At 48.8% G+C, this 21,222-nt stretch overlaps 1 protein-coding gene across 1 annotated transcript; it reads right to left on the reverse strand.

Annotated features, from left to right (window-relative positions):
• Window positions 1-254: 254 nt before the first annotated feature.
• ZIC5 (Zic family member 5) lies at window positions 255-8,383 on the reverse strand. The gene is made up of 2 exons (XM_063127406.1): window positions 7,015-8,383; window positions 255-2,035 (listed from the first exon to the last, which is right to left on the reverse strand). Exons 1-2 carry the CDS (start codon window positions 8,381-8,383, stop codon window positions 1,575-1,577), a joined length of 1,830 nt encoding a protein of 609 aa, XP_062983476.1. The 3' UTR covers window positions 255-1,574.
• Window positions 8,384-21,222: the final 12,839 nt, after the last annotated feature.

A 21,222-nucleotide genomic window follows, 5' to 3' on the forward strand; every position in this document is an offset into this window, starting at 1 on the left:
GCAGCTAGGCCAAAGGTAATCTATTCAGCCTTCCCTCCCTCCATTTATACATTTATGACAATTTGCTTTTCTTAAAAACCTCAATACACTTTGTTCATTAGTAGACTGCATACCAAACAGGATTTCAGATACTGTGGTGGTGGGTGGATAGAAGTCATTTATAAAACTTCTTGCACATGTAAGACTGTAAAACTGGATCAGTAAAAAATAATATCTTCCAGAAACTATATGTCATTCTAGCATCCGTAACTCTTTCATCGGGGAAATTTTGACATCACAGCTGTGAAGTTCACAGGACTTTTGACCTAATACTATAGGCCGGGCTTCATTCCCAAATATTGCTTACTCATAAATTCAATTTACTCTGATTCAATGTGACTGGTTCGCAAGTAAAGTGTGTTTAGTCTCATGATGTCTGCTATGTAGCATAAAAAGCCAGATCTTCTCATTTAGCCAAATTCTTCTGAAAAGAAAGACTTATATACCAGTCCTGCTAAGATACTTATAAGTAACATTGAAATCAGTGGGACAATTGAACATATCTTTTTAAAAACCTCAATAATCATCACAACATTAGTATTGACACATAGCAGCTGTTTTAGTTTTTTCTTCATTTTCAGGGGAAGAGCTTAAGGAGATTTTTAAAAATATTAAAAATATTTGAAGAATTGAGACATGTAAGGCTGAACTCCATGTATACTTACTTGGAAGTAAGCACCACTAAAATCAATGGAACCTACATCTGAATAAGCATGTTTGGGGTTAGGCGGCCAAAAGAAGAAAACTCAACAAATCTACCTAATACTGTTTGTGAAATTCTATTCATCCAGGACTGTGACTCCCCAGCTGTCCGAGTATATTTACATGGAAGTGAATTCCACTTAAAACAATGAACCTATCTTCCACGTAAACATATTTAGTATTGATTTGTAAGGATGCTCTCTTAAGACTAGGAACAGTGAGAGTTTTGACATTGGTTTTAGTGCAATGCAAACCCAACCCAAAGGCTATGTTTTAAGAATTCAATTTTGAGATCTTAGGCAAATCCAAAGACCAAGATTTCAAAGGCAGTGAACTGTACAGATACTCTATCTGGATGCAAGGAATCAATTGGCACAACAAACACAACAGGTGTTTGTTGTGGAGCAGAGGCCTAGAAGTACGTACCTTTCAAAAATGGGTGGGCAAGCTCCTGGCATAGGGAAAGCCCATTAGCTTCCAAGTTACATTCATAAGCCACATTCCTGGTATTATTTTGGGGAAACTATTGTATGGAACCGTCAAATTGGCAGTACATAAGTTGCAGATGCATTGAACAACTCTTCTGACATCTTCCTTAGACTTGGGGTGGGGAGATGAAAGTTGGGTCACTGTTGCATTCCAGTCTGATGTGTATTTTAAAACATTCTTCCTTTTAATAAAATAATAATTAAAAAAAGAAGCAAGTCCAACGTCTTAATTAAATTAATTATATGTACAAACACCATAGGGTTTCATATACTGAATAAATAGCCAGAGTCAACCAAGATGGCATGCATGTGTGCCATCACCCAAGTTCTCCCTCCCTCCCAGTTCTAATGAATAGTTCTTGTCTCAGAGTTCCTATAAGTCTCTTCCTCCTCGTCCTCCTCCTCTTCCTCTTCGGAAGATGTGGTGTTACTAGACGGTGTATGGAGGTGGTTGGGTGCCCCACTGGCCTGGCAGACATACCATTCATTGAGATTGGTGACCTGAGGAGAAAGGTTGGCAGGGCGACCCCTGCCTGAGTCCTGGAGAGGGGACAGTGGGGCACCCAGTGGTGTCCCCGTGGTCTGGTAGCCATGAGATCCTGGGGTAGGAGAAGGTGGTGGAGATTTGCAATGGATCTTCATGTGCTTGCGCAAGGAGCTCGGGTGCGTGTAGGACTTGTCGCAGCCTCTGACTTTGCAGAAATATGGCTTGTCACTGGTGTGGACATGAGAGTGTTTCTTTCTGTCACTGCTATTGGCAAACTTCCTGTCACAGCCATCAAACTCACATTTAAAAGGCTTCTCCCCTGAAAGAGAGAGAAAGAGAAAACATCCATAATGGGCCTCCTTGCGAAAGGGAAGGAAGAAATACCAAATCTTTTGTATTTACATGTCAAACCAAACACAAGAGTGGGGAACAGGAAAGACAAGGGCTGGAGAAGATTGACCATCTCTAGTAAAGCGGAGAAATTTGACTCCTGCCCAAGGTCTATCCCCACCCACCCCCATATAGTCCAAATTTTTAGGGTGGGATTAAATACTAAAAACAATCCCGCTATAGAGATACAAGGTAGGAATGGGAAGGTTTAGATTTTCTCCAAAATACAGACTATGTTGGTAAGGAATATTTTCTAAATTGTGATAGGATACCACAGGACTTTCAGATACTCCCATCCAAAACAATGGAAATGTCTCTCCTTATTCCATGCCCATATTTCTCTTGCAAATGAAAAAAATTAAATGATGGATTAGATGGGTGGGGGCTTACATGGCAATACAGGGAGATAGCGTTGTCTCCAGTAGAACCTATATTGCCATAATCCCCTCCTAGTGGTTTGCAAAAGGAGATTGTTCTTTTTCAAAAAATAAAATAAAAATAAAAGTGACACCTGTTAAACACTTCTTTCTTTCTTTCTTTCTTTCCAAACTCAAGAAATCATACTGTCAGAGAGGGAGGGGGGCATTCTCTCTGCCATGCTTTGCTTTATAGCTTGCCTATTGCTGAGAAAAAACCGCTCCAAGAGCACTACACCCTAATAAAAGCAAGAAATGGATTGCCCTAGTAAGAGCTCTTCATTTGGGACTAGGTTATGTTAGGAAATCTACCTCGAACATGTTTAAATGGTTTAATGCACAGCTTAACTGTCGGTGCGAAAATGGCTCAGGCCCTTTTGGCTGGTATACCTTTAAGTCTCACTGGCCCAAGCAATGCAATACTAGTAGGGTCTGTTGCACAGACATTTCTCTCACCAGTGAGAACACTTGTCTAAGGAGTCTGGGAGCAAAAATTTAAAAATGTAGTATTTCCTATTGCTATGACACACTACAGGGGTTGGGGGAATGGGCTAACCCATTTTTGAAAGTATACATTAAAATGAATAAATAAATCCCATACACTACAGCTACCCTGATACAAAAATATGCATTTAAAGCAAACAAAATGCTATTTATTGTATTTTATTTACAACTAGTAATATATCAGGATGACATCCATTATTTTAAATCAAGTTTTCTAGACAACAACATCACCCAGGCCTTTTATTATCCAGCTTGATCTTAAAACATGTTTACTTACAAGTAAGTACCACATCGTTCAACAGGACTTACTCCTTGGTTAGGAAGATACCCAAGGATTAAAACCTTTGTCGTTTTGACAGTTAGAAAGGCACTACTGAAAATGCAGAAGTTTTAATCTATGGCAGCCGTTTCGCGCATGTTTTCCCACCCTACACCGCTTCCAAACTACGATTTTAGTTCAAGCACATACAGGTGTTGTTTCAATGAGAAAACATCTTCTAAAAAACGGAAGCTTCGAACGGTTTTCTAAGGCTGCAATCCAATGCACACTTACTTCAAAGTACTTATTTATTGCATTTATATACCGCCCAAATCGCAAATACCTTAGGTCGCTTTACAATCATACAATCAAAAAGAAAGAAAAAAAGTAAGGTCCATTGAACTCAATGGGACTTACTTCGCAGTAAGCGTGCACAGGATTGGCCCTGTAAGTCTCCGTCCCACTAACGAAATGCTGTTGCTACAGTATATTATTAACTCGCAGAGGAAAAAAAGATGCAATCTCCAGTGCCAAGTGCATTTATGTGGCAGTAAGTAGCCCTAATGATCTCAATGGGACTTACTCCCGAGTTGCTGTGTTTGGTTATAATAAGGTAAAAGTATCCCACCGCTGTCATTTCAGCTGAAATATTCTCAGCTAGCGAGAGAAGGTTGTTTCTTGCATATTTATTATCAGGTTGAAAGGGAGGTTTGTGCGCCTCGCTAACCCGATTCGTCTGCTTTTAATAACGATCGGCGGTGTGTGTGTGTGTGTGCGTGTGTTTAAAGTCACACTTGGTTCTGGGGCAGAGGGCTGCCTTTCAAGGGAAGCCCCTGTTGCAAGGATCAAATATCCCGAAGAGAGATGCCCGTGCCATCCCCGGTGCTTTATTTTGGCCTCGTCTCTGACGAAAGGTTCACGTCAGAGTTTAAACAGTTGCAGATGATCCCCGCTGAAGCCGAGAGAAAGTGCTGCAGGCAGCCGGAAGGTTCCCCGACAGAACAACGTTCCTCGCAGCGGAAGATCGAGTTCTTAAACTCCTTTTCTCTGTAGAATCTCGGAAACTCCTGGCTGGCTAAAGTGCGCAGCACCCCCACTTCTTTCTTTTTCTTTCATACGCCCACGTGCGCTCCGGAGGGCAACGACTTGCGCGCGGGATGGATCGAGAGAGAAGCCGCGGCCTACCTACCCTGACGGCTGTTACTCCGGAAGCATGAGCGCGCCATCGCTTACGAACCCTTGTTTTGAAAGCGATCTTTAATATCCGGCGGGCGCTTGGAGCCCCGGGGCTAATTCTCATTCAGGCCTAAGGGAGGCGCCTGCCGGGGGAAATGCTGGTCGGAAGGACCGAAGGTTTTCCTCCTACTCAAGCCTGAAGAGAACGAGAGCGCGAATGAAAACGCGTCCTTGTGCCTTGGGCACGAAACGCCTGGGAGCAGCGCGCGAAACCGCGGCCTCTTTGGTCCTCCTCCGGCTCAGCCGCCGGCAGATAGGAAAAGAGATTTCCGCCGGGGGAAGTCTGGCCTCAGAGAGGCCGCTGGGGCTGGTTTCCTCCCGCGTTTGTGGGTCAGCGACCTACGGCGATTCCTCCGCCTGAATTGGGGTGGGGGCGAGGAGTGGGGGTTGCGCGCGTGGGAGGAAGGCCAAGTGTCCCGGGGCGAAGGGCTACTGGGGTGCAGAGAGCTGAAGTCTAATTTCCTCGGGTGTGGTGTTGAGCCGTTTTGCACGAGTGTTTCATTGAAAGAACGTGAGCAACTGGGGAGAGGGGAACCGTGTCGAGGGAAAGTGGGTACCCGATGCCTCTGCAGTCATCTCACTGCATTGGCAAAGGCAGCGGCGAAAGTCCTGCCAGGCCCGGGCCCAGCAAACTGGCACAAGTGTGTGTGTGTACTGTTATCCGAGCTCATGGTCAACTTCGGTGGCAAAAACAAAACAAGCACTGCAAGCTTTCGAGGTTCACAGAATCCCTCGTCTACCCTTGCCTGAGCAGCCCTGTCCCTATCTTTGCCTGCAACAGGACCGAATCATTGTGCCAGCTCCACCCGTTTCCCCAACTGCAGGAACCTTGGCCAAAAGGCAGCAAAGAGGGGGGGGGCACACGGACAAGCCAGTCCTCAAGCGGGAGCAGCAGCAAAGAAGGGGAAGAGCCAGGAATCCGAAGGAGTCCATTGGAAAGAGGGTGCGAGAGAAAGGGCTAGTTGGATCCTGATGCTCTAGGATCGATCAGGGCAGCTTCCCTGCGACCCGGACGGAGGTCAACCAACCCATGCGCCCACTCATCCGCCCGCACTTAGATCCTGGTCAGAAAGGACTCGTCCAAAGATCTCATCACTCTGCCAAAGCAAGAACACCATCGAAGGCAGCCAGCATTAATACACTTCGCCTACGCGACAAATACTGAACCGCCCCCCCCCCCGCGCCCCCCTCTCTACAGGGTGCTGAGAGGGCTGCCTGGGCGGAGGGGGGTGCTGAGTGCACGCACAGATGGGTTTGGTCCAACAGATTCCCCATCTAAAAATCGATAGTTCTTGCCGCCAGGGGCCATTTGCTTTGGCGTTTGAATAGCACGATGCACCTCATCCGTCTCTCTCTCTTTTTGCAACAACACACAATAAATCATGAAAACAATTAGGTAAAGCCCCCCCCCGGTCCTGTCCTGCCCCCCTTCCCTATAAACAGCCTCCGGTGGATAATATCTGTCTACACGCAACTATAAATCCCAACTGCCTTTTAAGTTAAGCCAAAAGGCCAGTTGCAAATCAAAGCTGTAAAAGATACAGCGCCATAAACAAAACTCCATTGAAAAGGCGAGTCTGGCGGAGATTCCCCTTCGTGCACAAAGGCGCACCCGTGTCGGTTGCCTTTCCATTTGTTCTTAAAGCACCATTTCTCGCAATAAACTGTCCCCTTCAGTCAAAGTACATATTTAAACCAATCAATTAAAAAGAAAATAGCCGTTCAGTATCACTACCCCAAAACTGCTAAGAGAGAGCAACGTACAATTACTCCCAACCCCCAAGGGATGCGCCTCTCTTAGAGCGCTAGAAGTAAATGCTGGTGACCTCATTTGCAAAGGACCCCCTCAAGTCTTATCACTCAACAAAATCAATTTTTCCTCCGTCTCCGCTTGGAAGACATTGTTTTCTCTTCCTCTCATACTAACACACAAAAAAATCAAACAACAGGCGAGAGAGAGGAAGGGAAGGAGAGAAGGAGAGAGAGAGGGAGAGAGAGAGAAACTCGATGGAGTTGAACAAGAATAGAAAGAGGAGACAGTTTGGGGGTACGCTTTCCTTTCGGCTCCCAGAAGACAGAGGAATTGGCCCTGATTGGACTTTGCTCATCTTCTAAGTTTCTGGACATTCACAACACTCTTCATTTGCCTGCTGAAGAATTCTGCGGAGCTTTCTGGAAAGCTCACTCGTTCTCCCAACAGCCCCCCGTGGCGCTGTGAGTGAGATCATCGTACTCACACCGAACACGCACACAGACACAATATAGATGTATCAAGAGAGAATCTCTCACTTGCAGCAGTCTAGGAGCGATCGCGCTGAAGAAATTACTTATTCATGACAAAAGTCACATGTCTGAGTGTACGTAGGAGAAAGAGGAAGGAAGGAAGGGAGGGAGGGAGGAGGAGGAGGAGGAGGAGGCGGGGGGAGAGAAAAGAGCCCAGAGAGACGCAGCAGTCAGAGGCAGGAGGAGCCGGCTCCAGCCTCTGCCACCCACCTGTATGAGTTCGCTTGTGGATCTTGAGGTTCTCAGAGCGGGCGAAGACCTTGCCGCACCCCGGGAACGGGCACGGGAAGGGCTTCTCGCCCGTGTGCACGCGGATGTGGTTGATGAGCTTGTATTTGGCCTTGAAGGGCTTCCCTTCGCGCGGACACTCCTCCCAGAAGCACACGTGGCTGCTCTGCTCGGGGCCCCCGACGTGCTCCACGGTGACGTGGTTGACCAGCTCGTGCATGGTGCTGTACGTTTTGGAGCAGGGCGGCGCGCCCGCCTCGGCCTCGATCCACTTGCAGATCAGCTCTTGCTTGATGGGCTGCCGCATGTAGCGCAGGAAGGCGGCGGCGGCGGCGCCCGCGTGGTGGTGGTGGTGGTGGTGATGGGGCGCGTGGTGCGCATGTGCCGGCGGGTGCGAGGGCTGCTGCTGCTGCTGCTGCTGCTGCTGCTGTTGCAAAGCGGCCGCCGCCGCCGCCGCCGCGGCCAAGTTGACGGGGTAGCCGTGCGGCGCGGGGCCGTAGGAAGCTTCGGAGGCGGCGGCGGCGGCGGCAGCGGACGACGGGCGGAAGGGCTCGACGCGGCCGTAAAACTCGGCGGCCGCGGCGGCGGCGGCGGCGGCCACGGCCAGCCCCAGGCGCATCTGCCCGTTGAGCGGGTGGTGGCCGCCGGGGGGGCCCGCGGGGTGGTCGTGCAGCCCCGGAAAGACGGCGGCGTGCGGGTCCCCCCCGGCGCCATAGGTGCCTGCGGAGGAGATGAACATGGGCGAGCTGGCGGCCGCCGGGTGCTGCTGCTGCAGGTGCTGCTCGCCCCGCGCGCCCTGCTCCCGCCTCAGCGCCAGCTCCCTGCCTGCCGCCGCCGCCGCCGCGTAAGGATGGCTGGCTGAGGCGGGCGCCGCGCTGTTGGCGCCCACTCCGGCGCCGGCCGACTGCGAAGAGGAGGAGGAGGAGGCGGCGGCGGCGGCGAAAGTGGCTTCGGGGCCGGCCGGGCTGAGCTTGAGCGCCCCCGTGGCCGCCGCCACGTGCTCGGGCCCGAAGGGGGCAGCAGCAGCTGGGTCCGAGGAGCCCAAGTCCCCCGGGTGCAAGTGATGGAAGCCGCCACCGCTGGTGGCGCTGCCGCCGCCGCCGCCGCCGCCGCCGCCGCTGCCAACGTGCAAGGCGGCTAGGTCGGCCAAGCGCAGGCTGGGGCTTCTCTTGCAACTCAGCGCGGGCTCCATGGCGCCACAGCCCAGTTGCCCATCCAGACGCACTGGGACAGCCCGCGCCTGGGCCGGCCCCGCGGGGGCTGCGGCCTTCCTCCCCCTGCCAGCCGCCGCCGCTGTTGTTGCCGCTGCCGCCGCCGCCGCCGTCACCAGCACCGCCGCCTTGCCAAACATGGAGCGATTAAGCGGCTCTTTAACTTCTTTTGTCTACTCCGCTTCCCAACTCGGCTGCTCATTCCATCCTCTCCCCGCTCTGGCCTCCAGCGATTGGCAGAGCGCTCGGCACATTTGAGCGGCGCAGTTGGGAACCAGAGTTTGGAAATGTGCGCGGGTGGGATTGGAGGGAGACCGATGATTGGCAGAGGCCAGGGCAGCGCGATTGGCTCCCATTCAGGCCGGGCGCTCAGCGGGGCACCGCCCTCGCGCTCTTGCCTGCTTTTGCTCCCCCTCCCCCTCCTTTTTCTCACTCTCCTTTCTCTTTCCCTCCCTCCTCTTAAAAAGTTGCACTTGGAGAAAGAAAGGGGGGGGGAGAGAGAGAGAGAGAGAGAGAGAAGTTAGCGCCCAGCCACCGAGGGAGTGCCAAGCAAGCACCGTGCCAGGGGGAAACACGACGGCACGCTTGTTGGGCGGGTGTCAGGCTTTGCAACGCGACTCTCGCACACAGTTACGCAGGGAGGAGTTGGAGCGCCACAACCAACTGGAGAAAGGATAATTTACAACTCCTCTCCCCCCCCCCCCTCGCACCCCAATCAAGCGAAGCCCTCTCTGTTGATCTTACGGCTGCGAGTCAACACGGCGTTCTTATCGCGCCCCACATCCTAGACGCTCAGCTGCGAGTAGTAGCTGCGTCGGAACTTCGTTCCGGGGCCCCGTGCTTACAAGAGGGTGCTGGTTTTGGAAGGGAGTTCCTCACGTGGTCAACGGCCGTTGTCGCAATAATCCACGATCGTTGATAACGACGTAATGCACATCTCAAAGGAGAACCACATTGACTAGGAATATAGTGTCATCGATTTCAAAGGAACTTCCTCCCGACCAAAACATAGGGTTAGGACTGCAAGCTTGGAGCGGCCATCCTATGCACACTCAGTAGTTTGGGATTCACACTCCACTGAACACCGCTGGGATTAGGCTGAGAGACGGGGATCCCAAGAACACCGTGAGGCCACGGTCCTAAACACATGACATGGGAGGGAGCCCCACAGAAACAAAGGCTGAGCTAACAAGTTTAGGGTGGGGTGCAATCTATTTACTCGCATGTTTCCTCCCAAGCACAGGTGCTTAGGACAGAAGTTTTTATTGGAAGGAAGTGGGGTGGAAGGAGATATTTTGACGCAACACCTGTCTTGTTACTTATATTGGCTTCAGAATAAAAGCCGATAGATCTTCCATTAAGTACTGAGATTCGGTGGCCGTAGTCAAAGATGCAACAGATGTTTTATGAGGGTTAATTCGTGGCTGTGCAGAAACGATTCCCTTTCCTAGATAACGGAATAAAGCCAAGTGCTGCTGTAGCAGGAGTAGAAAGAAATAGTTTCGAGGTTTTTCATCTCAAACGGAGGAGTCTCCTAGGAGACCTCTGATTCGCCTCTTCAGTTCTTCTCCATTTCAATGAAACCTAATAATAGATCAGTCAATCCGTGTTCCTTTTATTTAAAAACCTGGCTGATGGGATGAATCCTTAGGATGTGAAATAATTTCTTGTAAGAGTATTCTATCACTCTTTCTCTCCACTCGGTTTTGTTTTTTAAAACTTTCGATCTTGTTTGCACGTTGTATTCTTTTACAGTCTGGCAAAACCTGAGAACTCTGTATGCCCCATATGAAGTTTGCCAGTGCCATTAAGGGGAAGCCCTTGGCTGTTCTAATTTATTTGAAGAACAGGTGTACAGCAGTGGAAGGAAACGACAGAAGTTTTCTGGAGGATACTGAGAAATATCCACTTTCTGATCCAACCTAAGCAGGGAAGAGACTGGTGGCCCCAATCCTAAGCCTCTAAAAAAAACCACATTGTTGTAAATCCATTAATTTCTATAGATTAATACATTCAATTGAAATTAATGGGACTTACTTCCATGTAAGCGAATTCAAGAATGAAACGGAAAACATCTGTACATCATGTAAAACAAGGTTGGGGAAACGATCTTCCAGCTCTGAAAATAAAGAGCGAAGAAAATCCCCTTTTCTTTTCCTCTCCAAATGGTATGCAGAACAGTACTTAGTCGCCGCAGCGGGAGCAAGTCCCGGAGCAGAAACTGGCAGTAGCATTTCCATAATGCAAAGTAGTCGTACCTTAAATAGCACTGAAAAGCTCTCGGGGCGGCGCTAACACTTGGTTCGACACGCCGCCCTAAGTGGTAAAGGCTGACTTTTTGGCAAAGGGTCTCTCCAGTAGTTCTGCGCCTAATTTGAAACAGACGGAGACGATGTGGAAAGACTCCCAAGTCAATTTCAGCTCTCTCTCTCTCTCCCTTTCTCTCGCTCTGAAATAAACGTGCAGTAAGACATTCTCTACTTTTCACCTAGAAAGCGAGAGGGAAGGAGCGCTTTCTATTAGGAACCACGTGAAAACTGCCGCCACCAACTTTCTAACTAGCCCTTGGGTAGGTGAGACACCCATGTCGGTAATCTGTTCGGCTCATGATACATTCCACAGTCTCCTGCAAGGAGATCTTCCCACCCGGCTATTAATACGCCTGCTCCAAGTTGCCCTTTCTTTCAGCGAAGTTCCACTGATGTTTACTCGGAAGTAAGACCCGCTGTGTTGCATGGGTCTTACTCCCTGGTCAGTTGTGTTTAGGATGGCGGCCTTTCAGCTCAGTCCCAACTTCAAACACACGCGCCCGCACTTCGTTGTGGTGCAACACTAATTATCACTCCATTTTGAAGATTTATTCCCCATCACTTGAGGTTTGGGGAAAGCCTTACAGAAGGTTCGCTTGCTTTTGTTTCTGCTTCTTTTACGTCACTCCCTGGGGTTGCTCCATAGTTTTCGAGTCAAATGTCCAGTGTTTCTTTCCAAACATGATTTGAGTTCTGTTTTTGGTTTCAGGTAAGAAAAATGTCTTTCGTTTTATCTGAAACGCTTATTCTTTGACAGGGCTGCAAACATGCATCGTAGCATCGCAGCGACCTTGCGCTGGCCTCCCTGTACAAGCGTTGTTAAACGCAGCGTGATATGGATCTGTCATCGATTTCGAACGTCTTAATTCAAATATATATCCCTTGTCATTGGGAACTGTAAATACTAGATAGATGGACAGACAGATAGATGGCGAGCAGGGAAGAAAGGATTTTAATGGCAACCTCTATAAATGCATAAACATTACATTAGGGACAATTTCCAGAACTGCACGACTCTTGCAGCAGAAACAACGAAGAGTCTTGTGGCATCTTGAAGACTAACACATTTATTATGTCATAAGCATGCCATGATAAATTTGGTAGTCCTTAAGGGGTCAACAAGACTCTTTGTTTTTATGGACAATGGTGAGGATAGTTTAGGTGGTTAGACTGGGCTTGTGGCCTGATGAATTAAAATCGATGATACCCCCATGATACGCCAATGACAGGGCATGAATGACTCTTCCAAAGAATCAAGTCTCTTCTTACAAGAAGATTTGTGTGTCATCTCCTCTCCTGCATTGTTAGTGTGTGCACCAGTGAAATCATGCTTATTGCCAATTCAGGGCACGATCCCAGGCAAACCGAAGCAGTGACTTACGAGTAAACCCTATTGAATTCAATAGGATTTACTTCCGAGTAGACACGCCTAGGCTTGCGATGTTATTAGTCATCCCTCCCAATGGAATCAGTGGGGTTTAAGAGTAGTTCTCATAGGCTGGATCGTGCCTTATAAGTTGTATACAAAAAGGGGAGAACATTTTTGGGCTCTGTGGGCCATTGTGACCTGTGGACCTATGCAGAAATTCATGGCAGGTGTATGAATCGCGATCCTGAAGTACCTGTTATGTCAAGTAACTGAACAAACGCAATATCTATTTCGAACCAATCAATCCAATAAGTCTGAAATCTCTTCGCCTGTCTCCTCCTACCCTGGTTTTTTTTCCTCTTCCACTTTTTTTTTTTTAAAAAAAAATTCACTTCACGGCACGTTTAGTAAATCAGCTCTCCAGAGTTCGTGTTTTTGTTTGCTTGCTGCTTAAGGCATTTGTTTGACGGCGGCATTATGCAAATATATGCTAATGATCCCGAAGCCCATTTGCAAGTAGTTGTCTTTAGTGCACACATGTTATTGATATTTAGGGGGAGGGGGTGATATTCCAGAAGAGAGAAATGCCTTCTGGGGAACAATTAAAACGAGAGAGCAATTAACAGCTTTTCTCAAGAAGATCTTAAAAAAGGGGGGGGGGAGGAGGGGAGCCCTGGAAGCAAAACAGGCACGAAATTATTCAGACACACACAAAACAAACAAATAAAAATCCTTTGCACCCTTACTTGGGAGTAAGTCCCATTCAACAATTAAATTTGCTTAGCGTGAAACTCTAGGCTGCAGTCCTTGAGAAGTATGCATGCGATTCCTTCGAAGAGGCTGCACCACGATACTTATTTGTAGGTAATTTTCAGAGACGCCTTTATCACTTTCTTCCAAGTAAACGTGTTTAGGAAAGGCAAATCTTGGAATATGGCACACTTCGTCTGCTCCTCACATTACCTCCCCCGCCTCTATGCTAGGAACCTCGTGACTGTACTTAGACCCCCCTTTTTCCTCCCCCCCCTTGACCATATTGTACACGGGTCTTCCATAGGAAGAATACACCCTCTTCCCCGCGCCCCCCCACCCCCACCCCCACCCCCACCCCCGAGAAAACAATAAAATAACGGAGCTGAGTCACAGGCTCTTCCTGGCCTGTTCAGCTGCACTGATTGTTGGGTTCTTGGTGCTTCTCGTTTGAATGCAAGCTCTTTTCCGCCACTTAAAATGACTCGGACTATCCGGGCGCCCGAGGTGGTGGCTACTAGCTTGGCTTTCGGCGACAGGCCCAGATTCTTGCAAAACAGCGACAGGGTGTGTGTGCGTGGGGGGAGGAGGAATGGATTAAAAGTATTACTTCTTGTGCTGGGTTCTAACAAGAAAGGAAGGAATGGGTTAAATGCATTAATATGAGGTCATTGGACCTTCTTTGGCTCTTCGAAATGGGACAGTGCTCGAATATGAATCATCGATGGAGTTCAAAAGAAGCCTAAAAGCAACGCATTTATGGGTCAGAGTAATTTCCGCTTAAAAATGGCTAAGGATCAGCATACCAAGCAAATAAGAGTTTCATATGAAAATTAGTTGGTAGGGCAAGCCAGGCTGTCTAAATGCGTTGTCCCAATGCTGGATCAATTAAATTCCCTTTGGAAACAAATTCTTCTTTTCTTTCTTTTTTACATTCCTGATTTTATTGTACATCAAGCTTAAAAAGACAGAATTTCGATTATTTAATTTCATCTCTCTGTCTCTTCCACATACGAAGAGGTTTGCATGTATACACAACCCCACCCCGCCCCCTTGCTGTGTATCCAAAGCTCTCTCGAGTACAACCTGGCAGGTTGGAGCCAACTTCATGGAGCCGGCTGGGGTCTTGCTTTGCGTTGCTAAGGAGGACAGCACACAGCCACCCCTAAATAAGTGTCTCTCTCTTAACAACTCCATCCTACACATGTTTACTCAGAAGTAAGCCCCGTTGAATTCAAAATAATCGGTATTTTGTAGTTAAAACGTTAATTGAGTGTAAACAGAAATCAGGCTCTTTATTTTGACTGGCCTACATAGCCGAGTTTCAAGATTTTATACACATTTATCTGGCAGTAATAGGTATTGAATTGAAATGGGACTTACTCCTAAGCAGACATATATAAGATTGTGGTATGAGGCTTCAGAAATATACACACTTACGTGTGAGTAAATCCAATTAAAGTCAGTGGGACTTACCTCTGAGTAAACAAGCATAGCATTGTGCTGTAGCATATGTTTCTCCTTAAATACTTGGGAAGAAGAATGACCTGAAGGGAGAATATAACCATGTCTCTAATAGTTGAGATACTATATACAGACACACATGTATGCCTACACACACACTACACACACAACTTCATCCAATAGCATTTCCCACCCCAATCTCCAATCTTGCCATCAAATGCCTGTCTGAAATGGGCAGCTCAATATCTCTGCTGGAGTATTTAAAAAGTGCATTAAATTAGAAATGATAACCATCAAGCCTCATAGGCCATAAATACATTAATGGTTTTATATGTATATTTTTTAAAAAATGTTCTAAAAATCTACCTAAGCTTGGAGATGAACAACATTGAGAGGCTAGAATCCTATGTAAATTTACCTCAGATTAATTTAATGGGGCTTAATTCTGAGTAAACATGTACAGTGAAGCTTTTCCAAAAAACGGTCACCATTTTAAAATATCCTTATCCAGCCCTAAACATGTCTACTCCAAAGTAAGCCCCATTGACGTCAATGGGACTTACTCCCAAGTAAGTGTGTATAGGATTGCAACTGAAAACATTTAAGTTACTCAAATAGCATCCTCCAGGATTAGCATCCAAACAGTAACACAGTATTTCTTAACTAGTGGCAGTACAAAATATTAACCACCTTTTTAACGCTTAAAGCAGATAGACTGTTAAACTGAGGCCAGCACAAAGCAACAGAATCTGGACCCTCTTTGTGATTATTTGAATACAAGTCCCACATCATTCAATGGGCTTTACTCATAGGTAAGTGCCCATAGGACGACAACCTTAGAAAAAGCCAGGGCATGCTATAGGATGAGTCCGTAGTATTATTCCTGATTACTTGGTTCCTAATATTTCTTCCTTTCCTTTTAAAGATGTGTGCACTTTTTCTTTTAGGAGAAATAGTTCTGAGAAAATTAAGCATATGTGTGTGATATATATACATACATATATGTGCATCTTTCCGGTCCCCTCAATTTTTTAAAGTCAAAGACTGGAAGAAGCTGTTCTGATATAAATCAAACGGTGACACTTTTGACGGCTTGCCTTGTATAAGCAATATGGTTCCCACATGGTCCCGTTATTTATGAATGACAGCAGAAAGTGCATTACATAGTTCATCGCAAGAAAGAGGAGTGCTTTACTTAACTTGTTTTGCTTCTCCTAATCTAGGATCTAGTTGGAGAGTACCCGAAAGAGGCAGAAGGAGATAAGCAAAGATAAACTGAATTAAAAGATCTGGGGTCCTTTACGAATGAATAAAGAACCATCAAGAGGAGATTTCACATTTCTACTGATTTCAAAGGCAGAGTTAAGCACTAGTTCAATTCACTCCCATAAATCATCATCATCATCATCATCATCATCATCATCATCATCATCCATGATTGGGTTTTTTCCCCAGAATCAGGTCCTCTGTTTTACAGTTGTAAAAGGAGTGTTTGCCTCATGGATTATGCGGGTCTTAAGAAAACCAACATGTCGACAGTGGCTTCGTTAATTCTTCACACACACACCTCAATCCACTGTACTCTGTAACACCCCAACTGCTGGCTAATGTAAAGAACAATAAATTTTAATAGTAACGGGGAGGTGTGGTTGGGGGAGAGGTGGGTGCTTCTCCGTGGACACCCTCTAGGCGTTGTGGTGGGACTGTTGTCGTTTTTAAAAGAGCCCTTTAAAAGTTACAACTTTGGCTGAGACTTTCATGACTTCCCCCTTTGCTTGTATATTTGGCTTCTGTAGACTAATCCATGAGAAGGAGAAAAAGGGGGTAGGGTGGGTTATTCTAAAGTGTACGTTTCAGAAGGAGGCTGCCCCCCCCCCCCGCCCTTCCTTCAGCCAGCACATGCGGTCTTCAAAGGTCAGAGGTCAAATGGCCTAGAAGTGGCTGAGCTTGGCGATATCAAAGGTGACCTGCAACTTAATATCCTGTTGATGAGCCTGTTGAATTTAGGAGTGACTGTGATACAGACAACAATCGCGGGCCAGCGAGGCTGCGGGGGTGGGGAACAGCTGTCCACCCCCTCCACCCCACGGTCTCTTCTCGGTTAAACAGACAGCGCTGCTTCCACATCCTGAACGTCTACACAATAGTTTGACTCGCACGGGGTTGGGTGGGTTGAATCAGGCACCTTATCGCGACTTTCTTCCACCACCACCCTCCTCCCATCAATATTTCTCGTCTCACAACTTAAAAACACACACCGCAAAACGCCGCGTGTATTTTGGAACCAAAGCCGATTGGTTTCAGGAAGAAGTAAGCGCGGCCGCGTAGCATCCTGGCCCTTCACTTCTTGAGCCTGGGGAAGCCAAAATCAAGCGCGCCTTTAAGTGTGTCTTTATCCATGGGGAATATTCTAAATCTGAAATCAAGGGGGGGAGCCTCATCCGATGCATGTTTACTCAGAAGTAAGTCTCTTAATCTCTTGGGAATTAACTCTCAAGTAGGTGTGGATAGGAATGTACTCCTGGAATTCTTTACCTTTGGTTGGATTTTGTCTACTTGCTTGAGAGTTAATCCTATGGATTCCATGGGAACATATTTCCGATATTACGTGCAGCTATGGGCGAGTGCATTCCATTGCACACCGCGCTGGACCTTCCAAGTAAACATGCAACAGGATCGGGGCTACACGGAAAGGCTGCCATCCTAGATGCCTTGTTAGGAAACCGAAATCAATGGGGTTTCAGTCAAAAGAAGAATCGGCTTTTCTGACCGTTTCTCTTGGCAAATACACGTATTGTTACAATCACCTAGACGTAGAAACCTGTCCACGGATCAAAGCACATAACATATAAATATAAAAAAAACCCTCCACATCCAATATCCAATGCCCTGTGCCCGGCATCGGTCACCCGACCCAGGATCCAGGCAGCAATGCCACGGCCCTAGAAGACAGAGAAAAGGATCTCGAGGGATTCCCACCCACCCATCCCCTCCCCTCCCGATGCGCTCAGATGTCATTGGGGAGAGGACGGTGGCCCAGAAGTGGCAGGTCCTAGTCAAGTATGAAGACAGCAAAGAAAATTGAGCACAGCTACCTTCCGTCTTCCTTTCCCGGCCTGGAAGAGAGAAAGGCAGAAGCGTGGAAAAGAATGAAAAGTACGAACCAGTGGCGATGGGTACGAAGGTCTGGCAGGCTGCAGAGCGGGATGGGAGTGGGTGGGACGGGGAAAGGTGCTCGAGAGACCTGTGGAGGCTGTGGAGGAACCCGGCGCCTCGTTCCCTTGGCCTTCCTAACTCACTTTTCGGAGAGGTTTTGACTGCTGGCGGCTGCCTTGCCTGACAAAGAATGGGCTTTCAAGGCTGCATTCCGGCCAACGGCCCATGAAAGAGACTGCAGGTTTCTTTCTCGGCTCTTCTGCCCGCACCCCTTCCTTTCCTTTTCCTTCTCACCCCCGTGACATTGCGGGTGGGGGGGGGGGAAGAGAAAGAGAGGGTTTTGCGGTTTGGAGGGAAATAAAGCTCTTCTACGATATGGGGGTGGGGGAGAGGCCGGCGATCTAGCTTTGAACTTGGGTCAGCCCCTCTGTTTCCTGCAGGGAGGGAAGAAACTGGAAGTTTGAAAGGAAAGCAAAGAGTCCAGACTGCGGGGTCTCTCGCCGGAATAGACGGGTTTACTCTACAAAAAGTGTCCTGAGCAAGTTGGAGAGGCCGTAGACAGCGCGAGAGGGATCGACCGAAGGCAGGCAGGAAGGAAAGTGTGGGCGAATGTGTGGGCTAAACTTGTGACTACACGAAACACTGTTTTATCCACAGATTTTTTTTGGGGGGGGAGCGTGTGATATACCCCCCCCCGGTAAAAAAAATAGAGCAATTAAGATTCCGATTTTTGACACAAAACATTCCATTTAAAGTCGATGGGATTTATCTCCATGCAGATATGCTTAAGGTCGGGGGAATCTAAAGAAACCCTGTGCGCAGTGGCGTCATGTTTTTACGACGGTTCAAGTTCGCCGAATGCGAGAGGATACAGAGGAGGCCGTACAGATACCGGCTTCTCTGGGGTGGCATCGCTCAAGCGCTGGGTTCGGGAAAGGGAGGGGAGATCTGGTCCAGAGGAATCGGTCCTTGCCTCTGCAATGCAGGCTGTTCAGGTCAATAAAAGGGCAGGGGGGGTGCGCGTGTCCCCCCCTCCCCCGTCCATCCTGCAAGCTGGCAAGGGAAGCCAGAGCTCTGGCGAAGCAATCCTGACCGAGACGACACGGGGCAAGGCAGCTAGTAGGCTGGAGGGGGCGTGGGGGGGGGAGGAAGAGCTCGCGGCTTTTCTCATCCAGAGGCAAGGGGACTGTGTGATGCATAATTTCATATAAGAAGCAAGGTACCTGCTTGTCCTGGAAACAGCTCCGGCTCTGGACGGAAACCCGACCTGCACATTTATCCAACAGAGCCTATATTCGTCTAAGGCTTTCAGCAAGCGAGATAGCTAGGTAGAAATAATGCCCTGCCGTTGCCAAACAGCATTTTCATTGTAGTAAAATGTATCTTGGCGCCAAAATAAAAGCTTAATTAAAACGAGCCAAGGACGACAATTCTTGGCAATTATTTTACTCCTTTATGCTTCTATATATGTCTGTCTGCCTGGTGCCTATATGCTTGTATGATGTATTGATCTACCTACCATAATCTTTCCTTCCTTCTTTTCCTTCCTTCCTTCCTTCCTTCTTCTGCTTCTTTTGCTTCTTTCTTTCCCCTTCCTTCCTTCCTTCCTTCCTTCCTTCCTTCCGAAAGCAAAATCTGTTAAGAAATGGGCCTGTGTGGGCGCAAGAGAACATAAGAACAGGAGAAAGCATAAGAACAGGGCTTTGTTGTTATGCGAATGTGGTCCACTTGAAAATAAAGAACCCCAAATCAACACACACAACCCAACCTGCTTTTCTGGTTTCCTCTGTCAGATGAGCACAGGACTATTTGTATTCCTAAATGGGAGAAAGAAAGGCCTCCATTACTTTTTGTTTTGTTTTGTTTTGTTTGTTACTTTTACTCTATTGTTATTCCCTAACAAATTTGCAGTTTTAGGGGGATATTTTTTTTTTGTCCACTTCAAAACCAACTCATTCAGGATCCAGATCTTTATTGACAGGGAATGTGTAGTGTATATTATTTTCATTTCGCCAGTTAATCTTCGAATCGGGTTAGCAAATGTCCATGCACAAGAATTTTGCGATGAGATTCGCGAACACACACCCAGCTACATCTGCGAAAGGTTGCAGTCGCGGGTTGTTTTTAAGTATCCCCCTCCCCGCTATGCAGTGTCCCCTCCTGACAACCACCCACTAGCGCGCTCTTTTCTTTTACACCAGCCGGAGACATCTCTATTTACACCCGTGCATCCATATCCTATCGGTGTCTATGGGGTGGGGTGATTAGCTCTCGTCGATTTTAGGAGACTGGCATTGCACTTTTTCCTTGGAATCTCTCTCACACATTCATTCATTCACACACACACACACACACACACACACACACACACACTTTCCACACCAGCAGCTGTTTTGTGTGCTCTGATTTCCCCCTCCTTGACACCCACCCACTCAAAGTCTTGTTTCCATTTATGCTTCTTTTTAAAACATGGCTCAGACTGACTCGCTTTCCCGTCTCCCTTTCCACCCCAAAGGTTTCGACTACGAGCCTCTTCAGGATCTTCTTTTTCTTGCCTCCCGCCCCCGCCCCCTCGCCCGGCTTCTCCCACAAGGGAAGCTTCAGATGCATAAACTGGTGCTTGCTGCGAGCGGTACCCTATGTCTTTCGGCGTCCCCGCCTCGCCCCACGCCTGTTCCTCTCTGCCCTACGCGGCAAAGGCTGCCCCTCGCTCGCCTCGGCCGGGAGGAAGGTGTGGGGGTGCCCGCCGGGACTGGCGAGCTGCTGCCGCCGCCGCCCGGGGTGGGAGCAGAGGGGAGGGAGAGGGAGGCGGGGAGGAGTAGTGGACGCGCGAGTGGCTATTAGCCCGTCTAAGGGTGGAGGAGGCTTGGATTGATGGGGCCGGGCCGACCAATGAGACGGCGCCTTGAGAACGGCCTGGCTGCTGTTAAAGGGGGCGGTGGGAGAGGAGCTGCCAGTCCAGCCTAGGCGCTAGCGGGAGAGGCTGGGAGGAGAAGGGGGTGGGGAGGGGGGATAAAAAGCAGCCACCGCCGCGGCGCCCACTGCAACACGCAGACGAGGACGAGAAGCGAGGAGGGACAGCCAGCCAGCCAGCCAGCGCCCAGGGAGGACAAGCCACCACCGCCCCCCGCCAAAAAGGAGGAGGAGGAGGAGGAGGAGGAGGAAGGCGCGCATCTCCGCGCTCCCTCGCGCGGCTGGGGCATCTCCATGGCGAGCGCTGGCCGTGCCTGAGTGGGACCTGCGCCCGGACTGAGGGACGGAGATTGGACACTCCCTCCCCAGCTCCCGACTGTGTTATTGTTCTGGGCCGCCTTCTCTCCTCTTCTCCCCCTTTTTTTAATCCGCATCTCTCTCCCCCTCCTCTTCCTCCCCTCCTCTCCCCTCCCCCGCCTCTCCCCCCTCCTCCCCAACTTAAAGAGAGAAAGAGAGCGAGCGAGAGCGAGAGAGAGAGAGAGAGAGAGGCTGTAGCGAGAAAGAGGCGCCCGGATTCCTTCCCCCGTGAGGAAAACGGCGACTGCAAGTTTGGAGTCCGTGAGGCGAAACCGAATGGCGGGGAGAGCGGCGGCGGCAGCAGCAGCAGCAGCAGCAGGAGGAGGAGACGACGACGAAGAAAAATCCCGGGAATAAATAACAACAACAACAAGAAGAACAACAACAACAAGAAGAACAACAACAACAACCCGAGTGGGGTGGTCGTCGGAGCGAGGGGGAGGAGTTGGCGGCGCAGAGGGCACAGGGGTGGGGTAGTGCAGCGGCGCGCAGCGTGTGTTTGTTTTCGGAGGGCGTGCGGAGTGTGAGAAAGAGAGCCGGCCACTCTGGCTCGCTCACTCTGTGGCGCGCGCGGGTGACGGTGCGTGTGTGCGTGTGTGGTGCGGGTGCGGGTGCGCGCGTGAGCGTGAGCGTGTCTATATAGCGCCTTGCCTGTTTGGGA

This window comes from Elgaria multicarinata, chromosome 5, assembly GCF_023053635.1.
Source record: "Elgaria multicarinata webbii isolate HBS135686 ecotype San Diego chromosome 5, rElgMul1.1.pri, whole genome shotgun sequence".
In the NCBI taxonomy this organism is placed as follows: Eukaryota; Metazoa; Chordata; class Lepidosauria; order Squamata; family Anguidae; genus Elgaria; species Elgaria multicarinata.

Coding starts and splice junctions, on each gene's coding strand:
- ZIC5 (XM_063127406.1), bottom strand. CDS start 8,383: ATGTTTGGCAAGGCGGCGGTGCTGGTGACGGCGGCGGCGGCGGCAGCG. Junction 2,036..7,014: donor CCACAAGCGAACTCATACAG/GTGGGTGGCAGA, acceptor TCTCTCTTTCAG/GGGAGAAGCCTTTTAAATGT.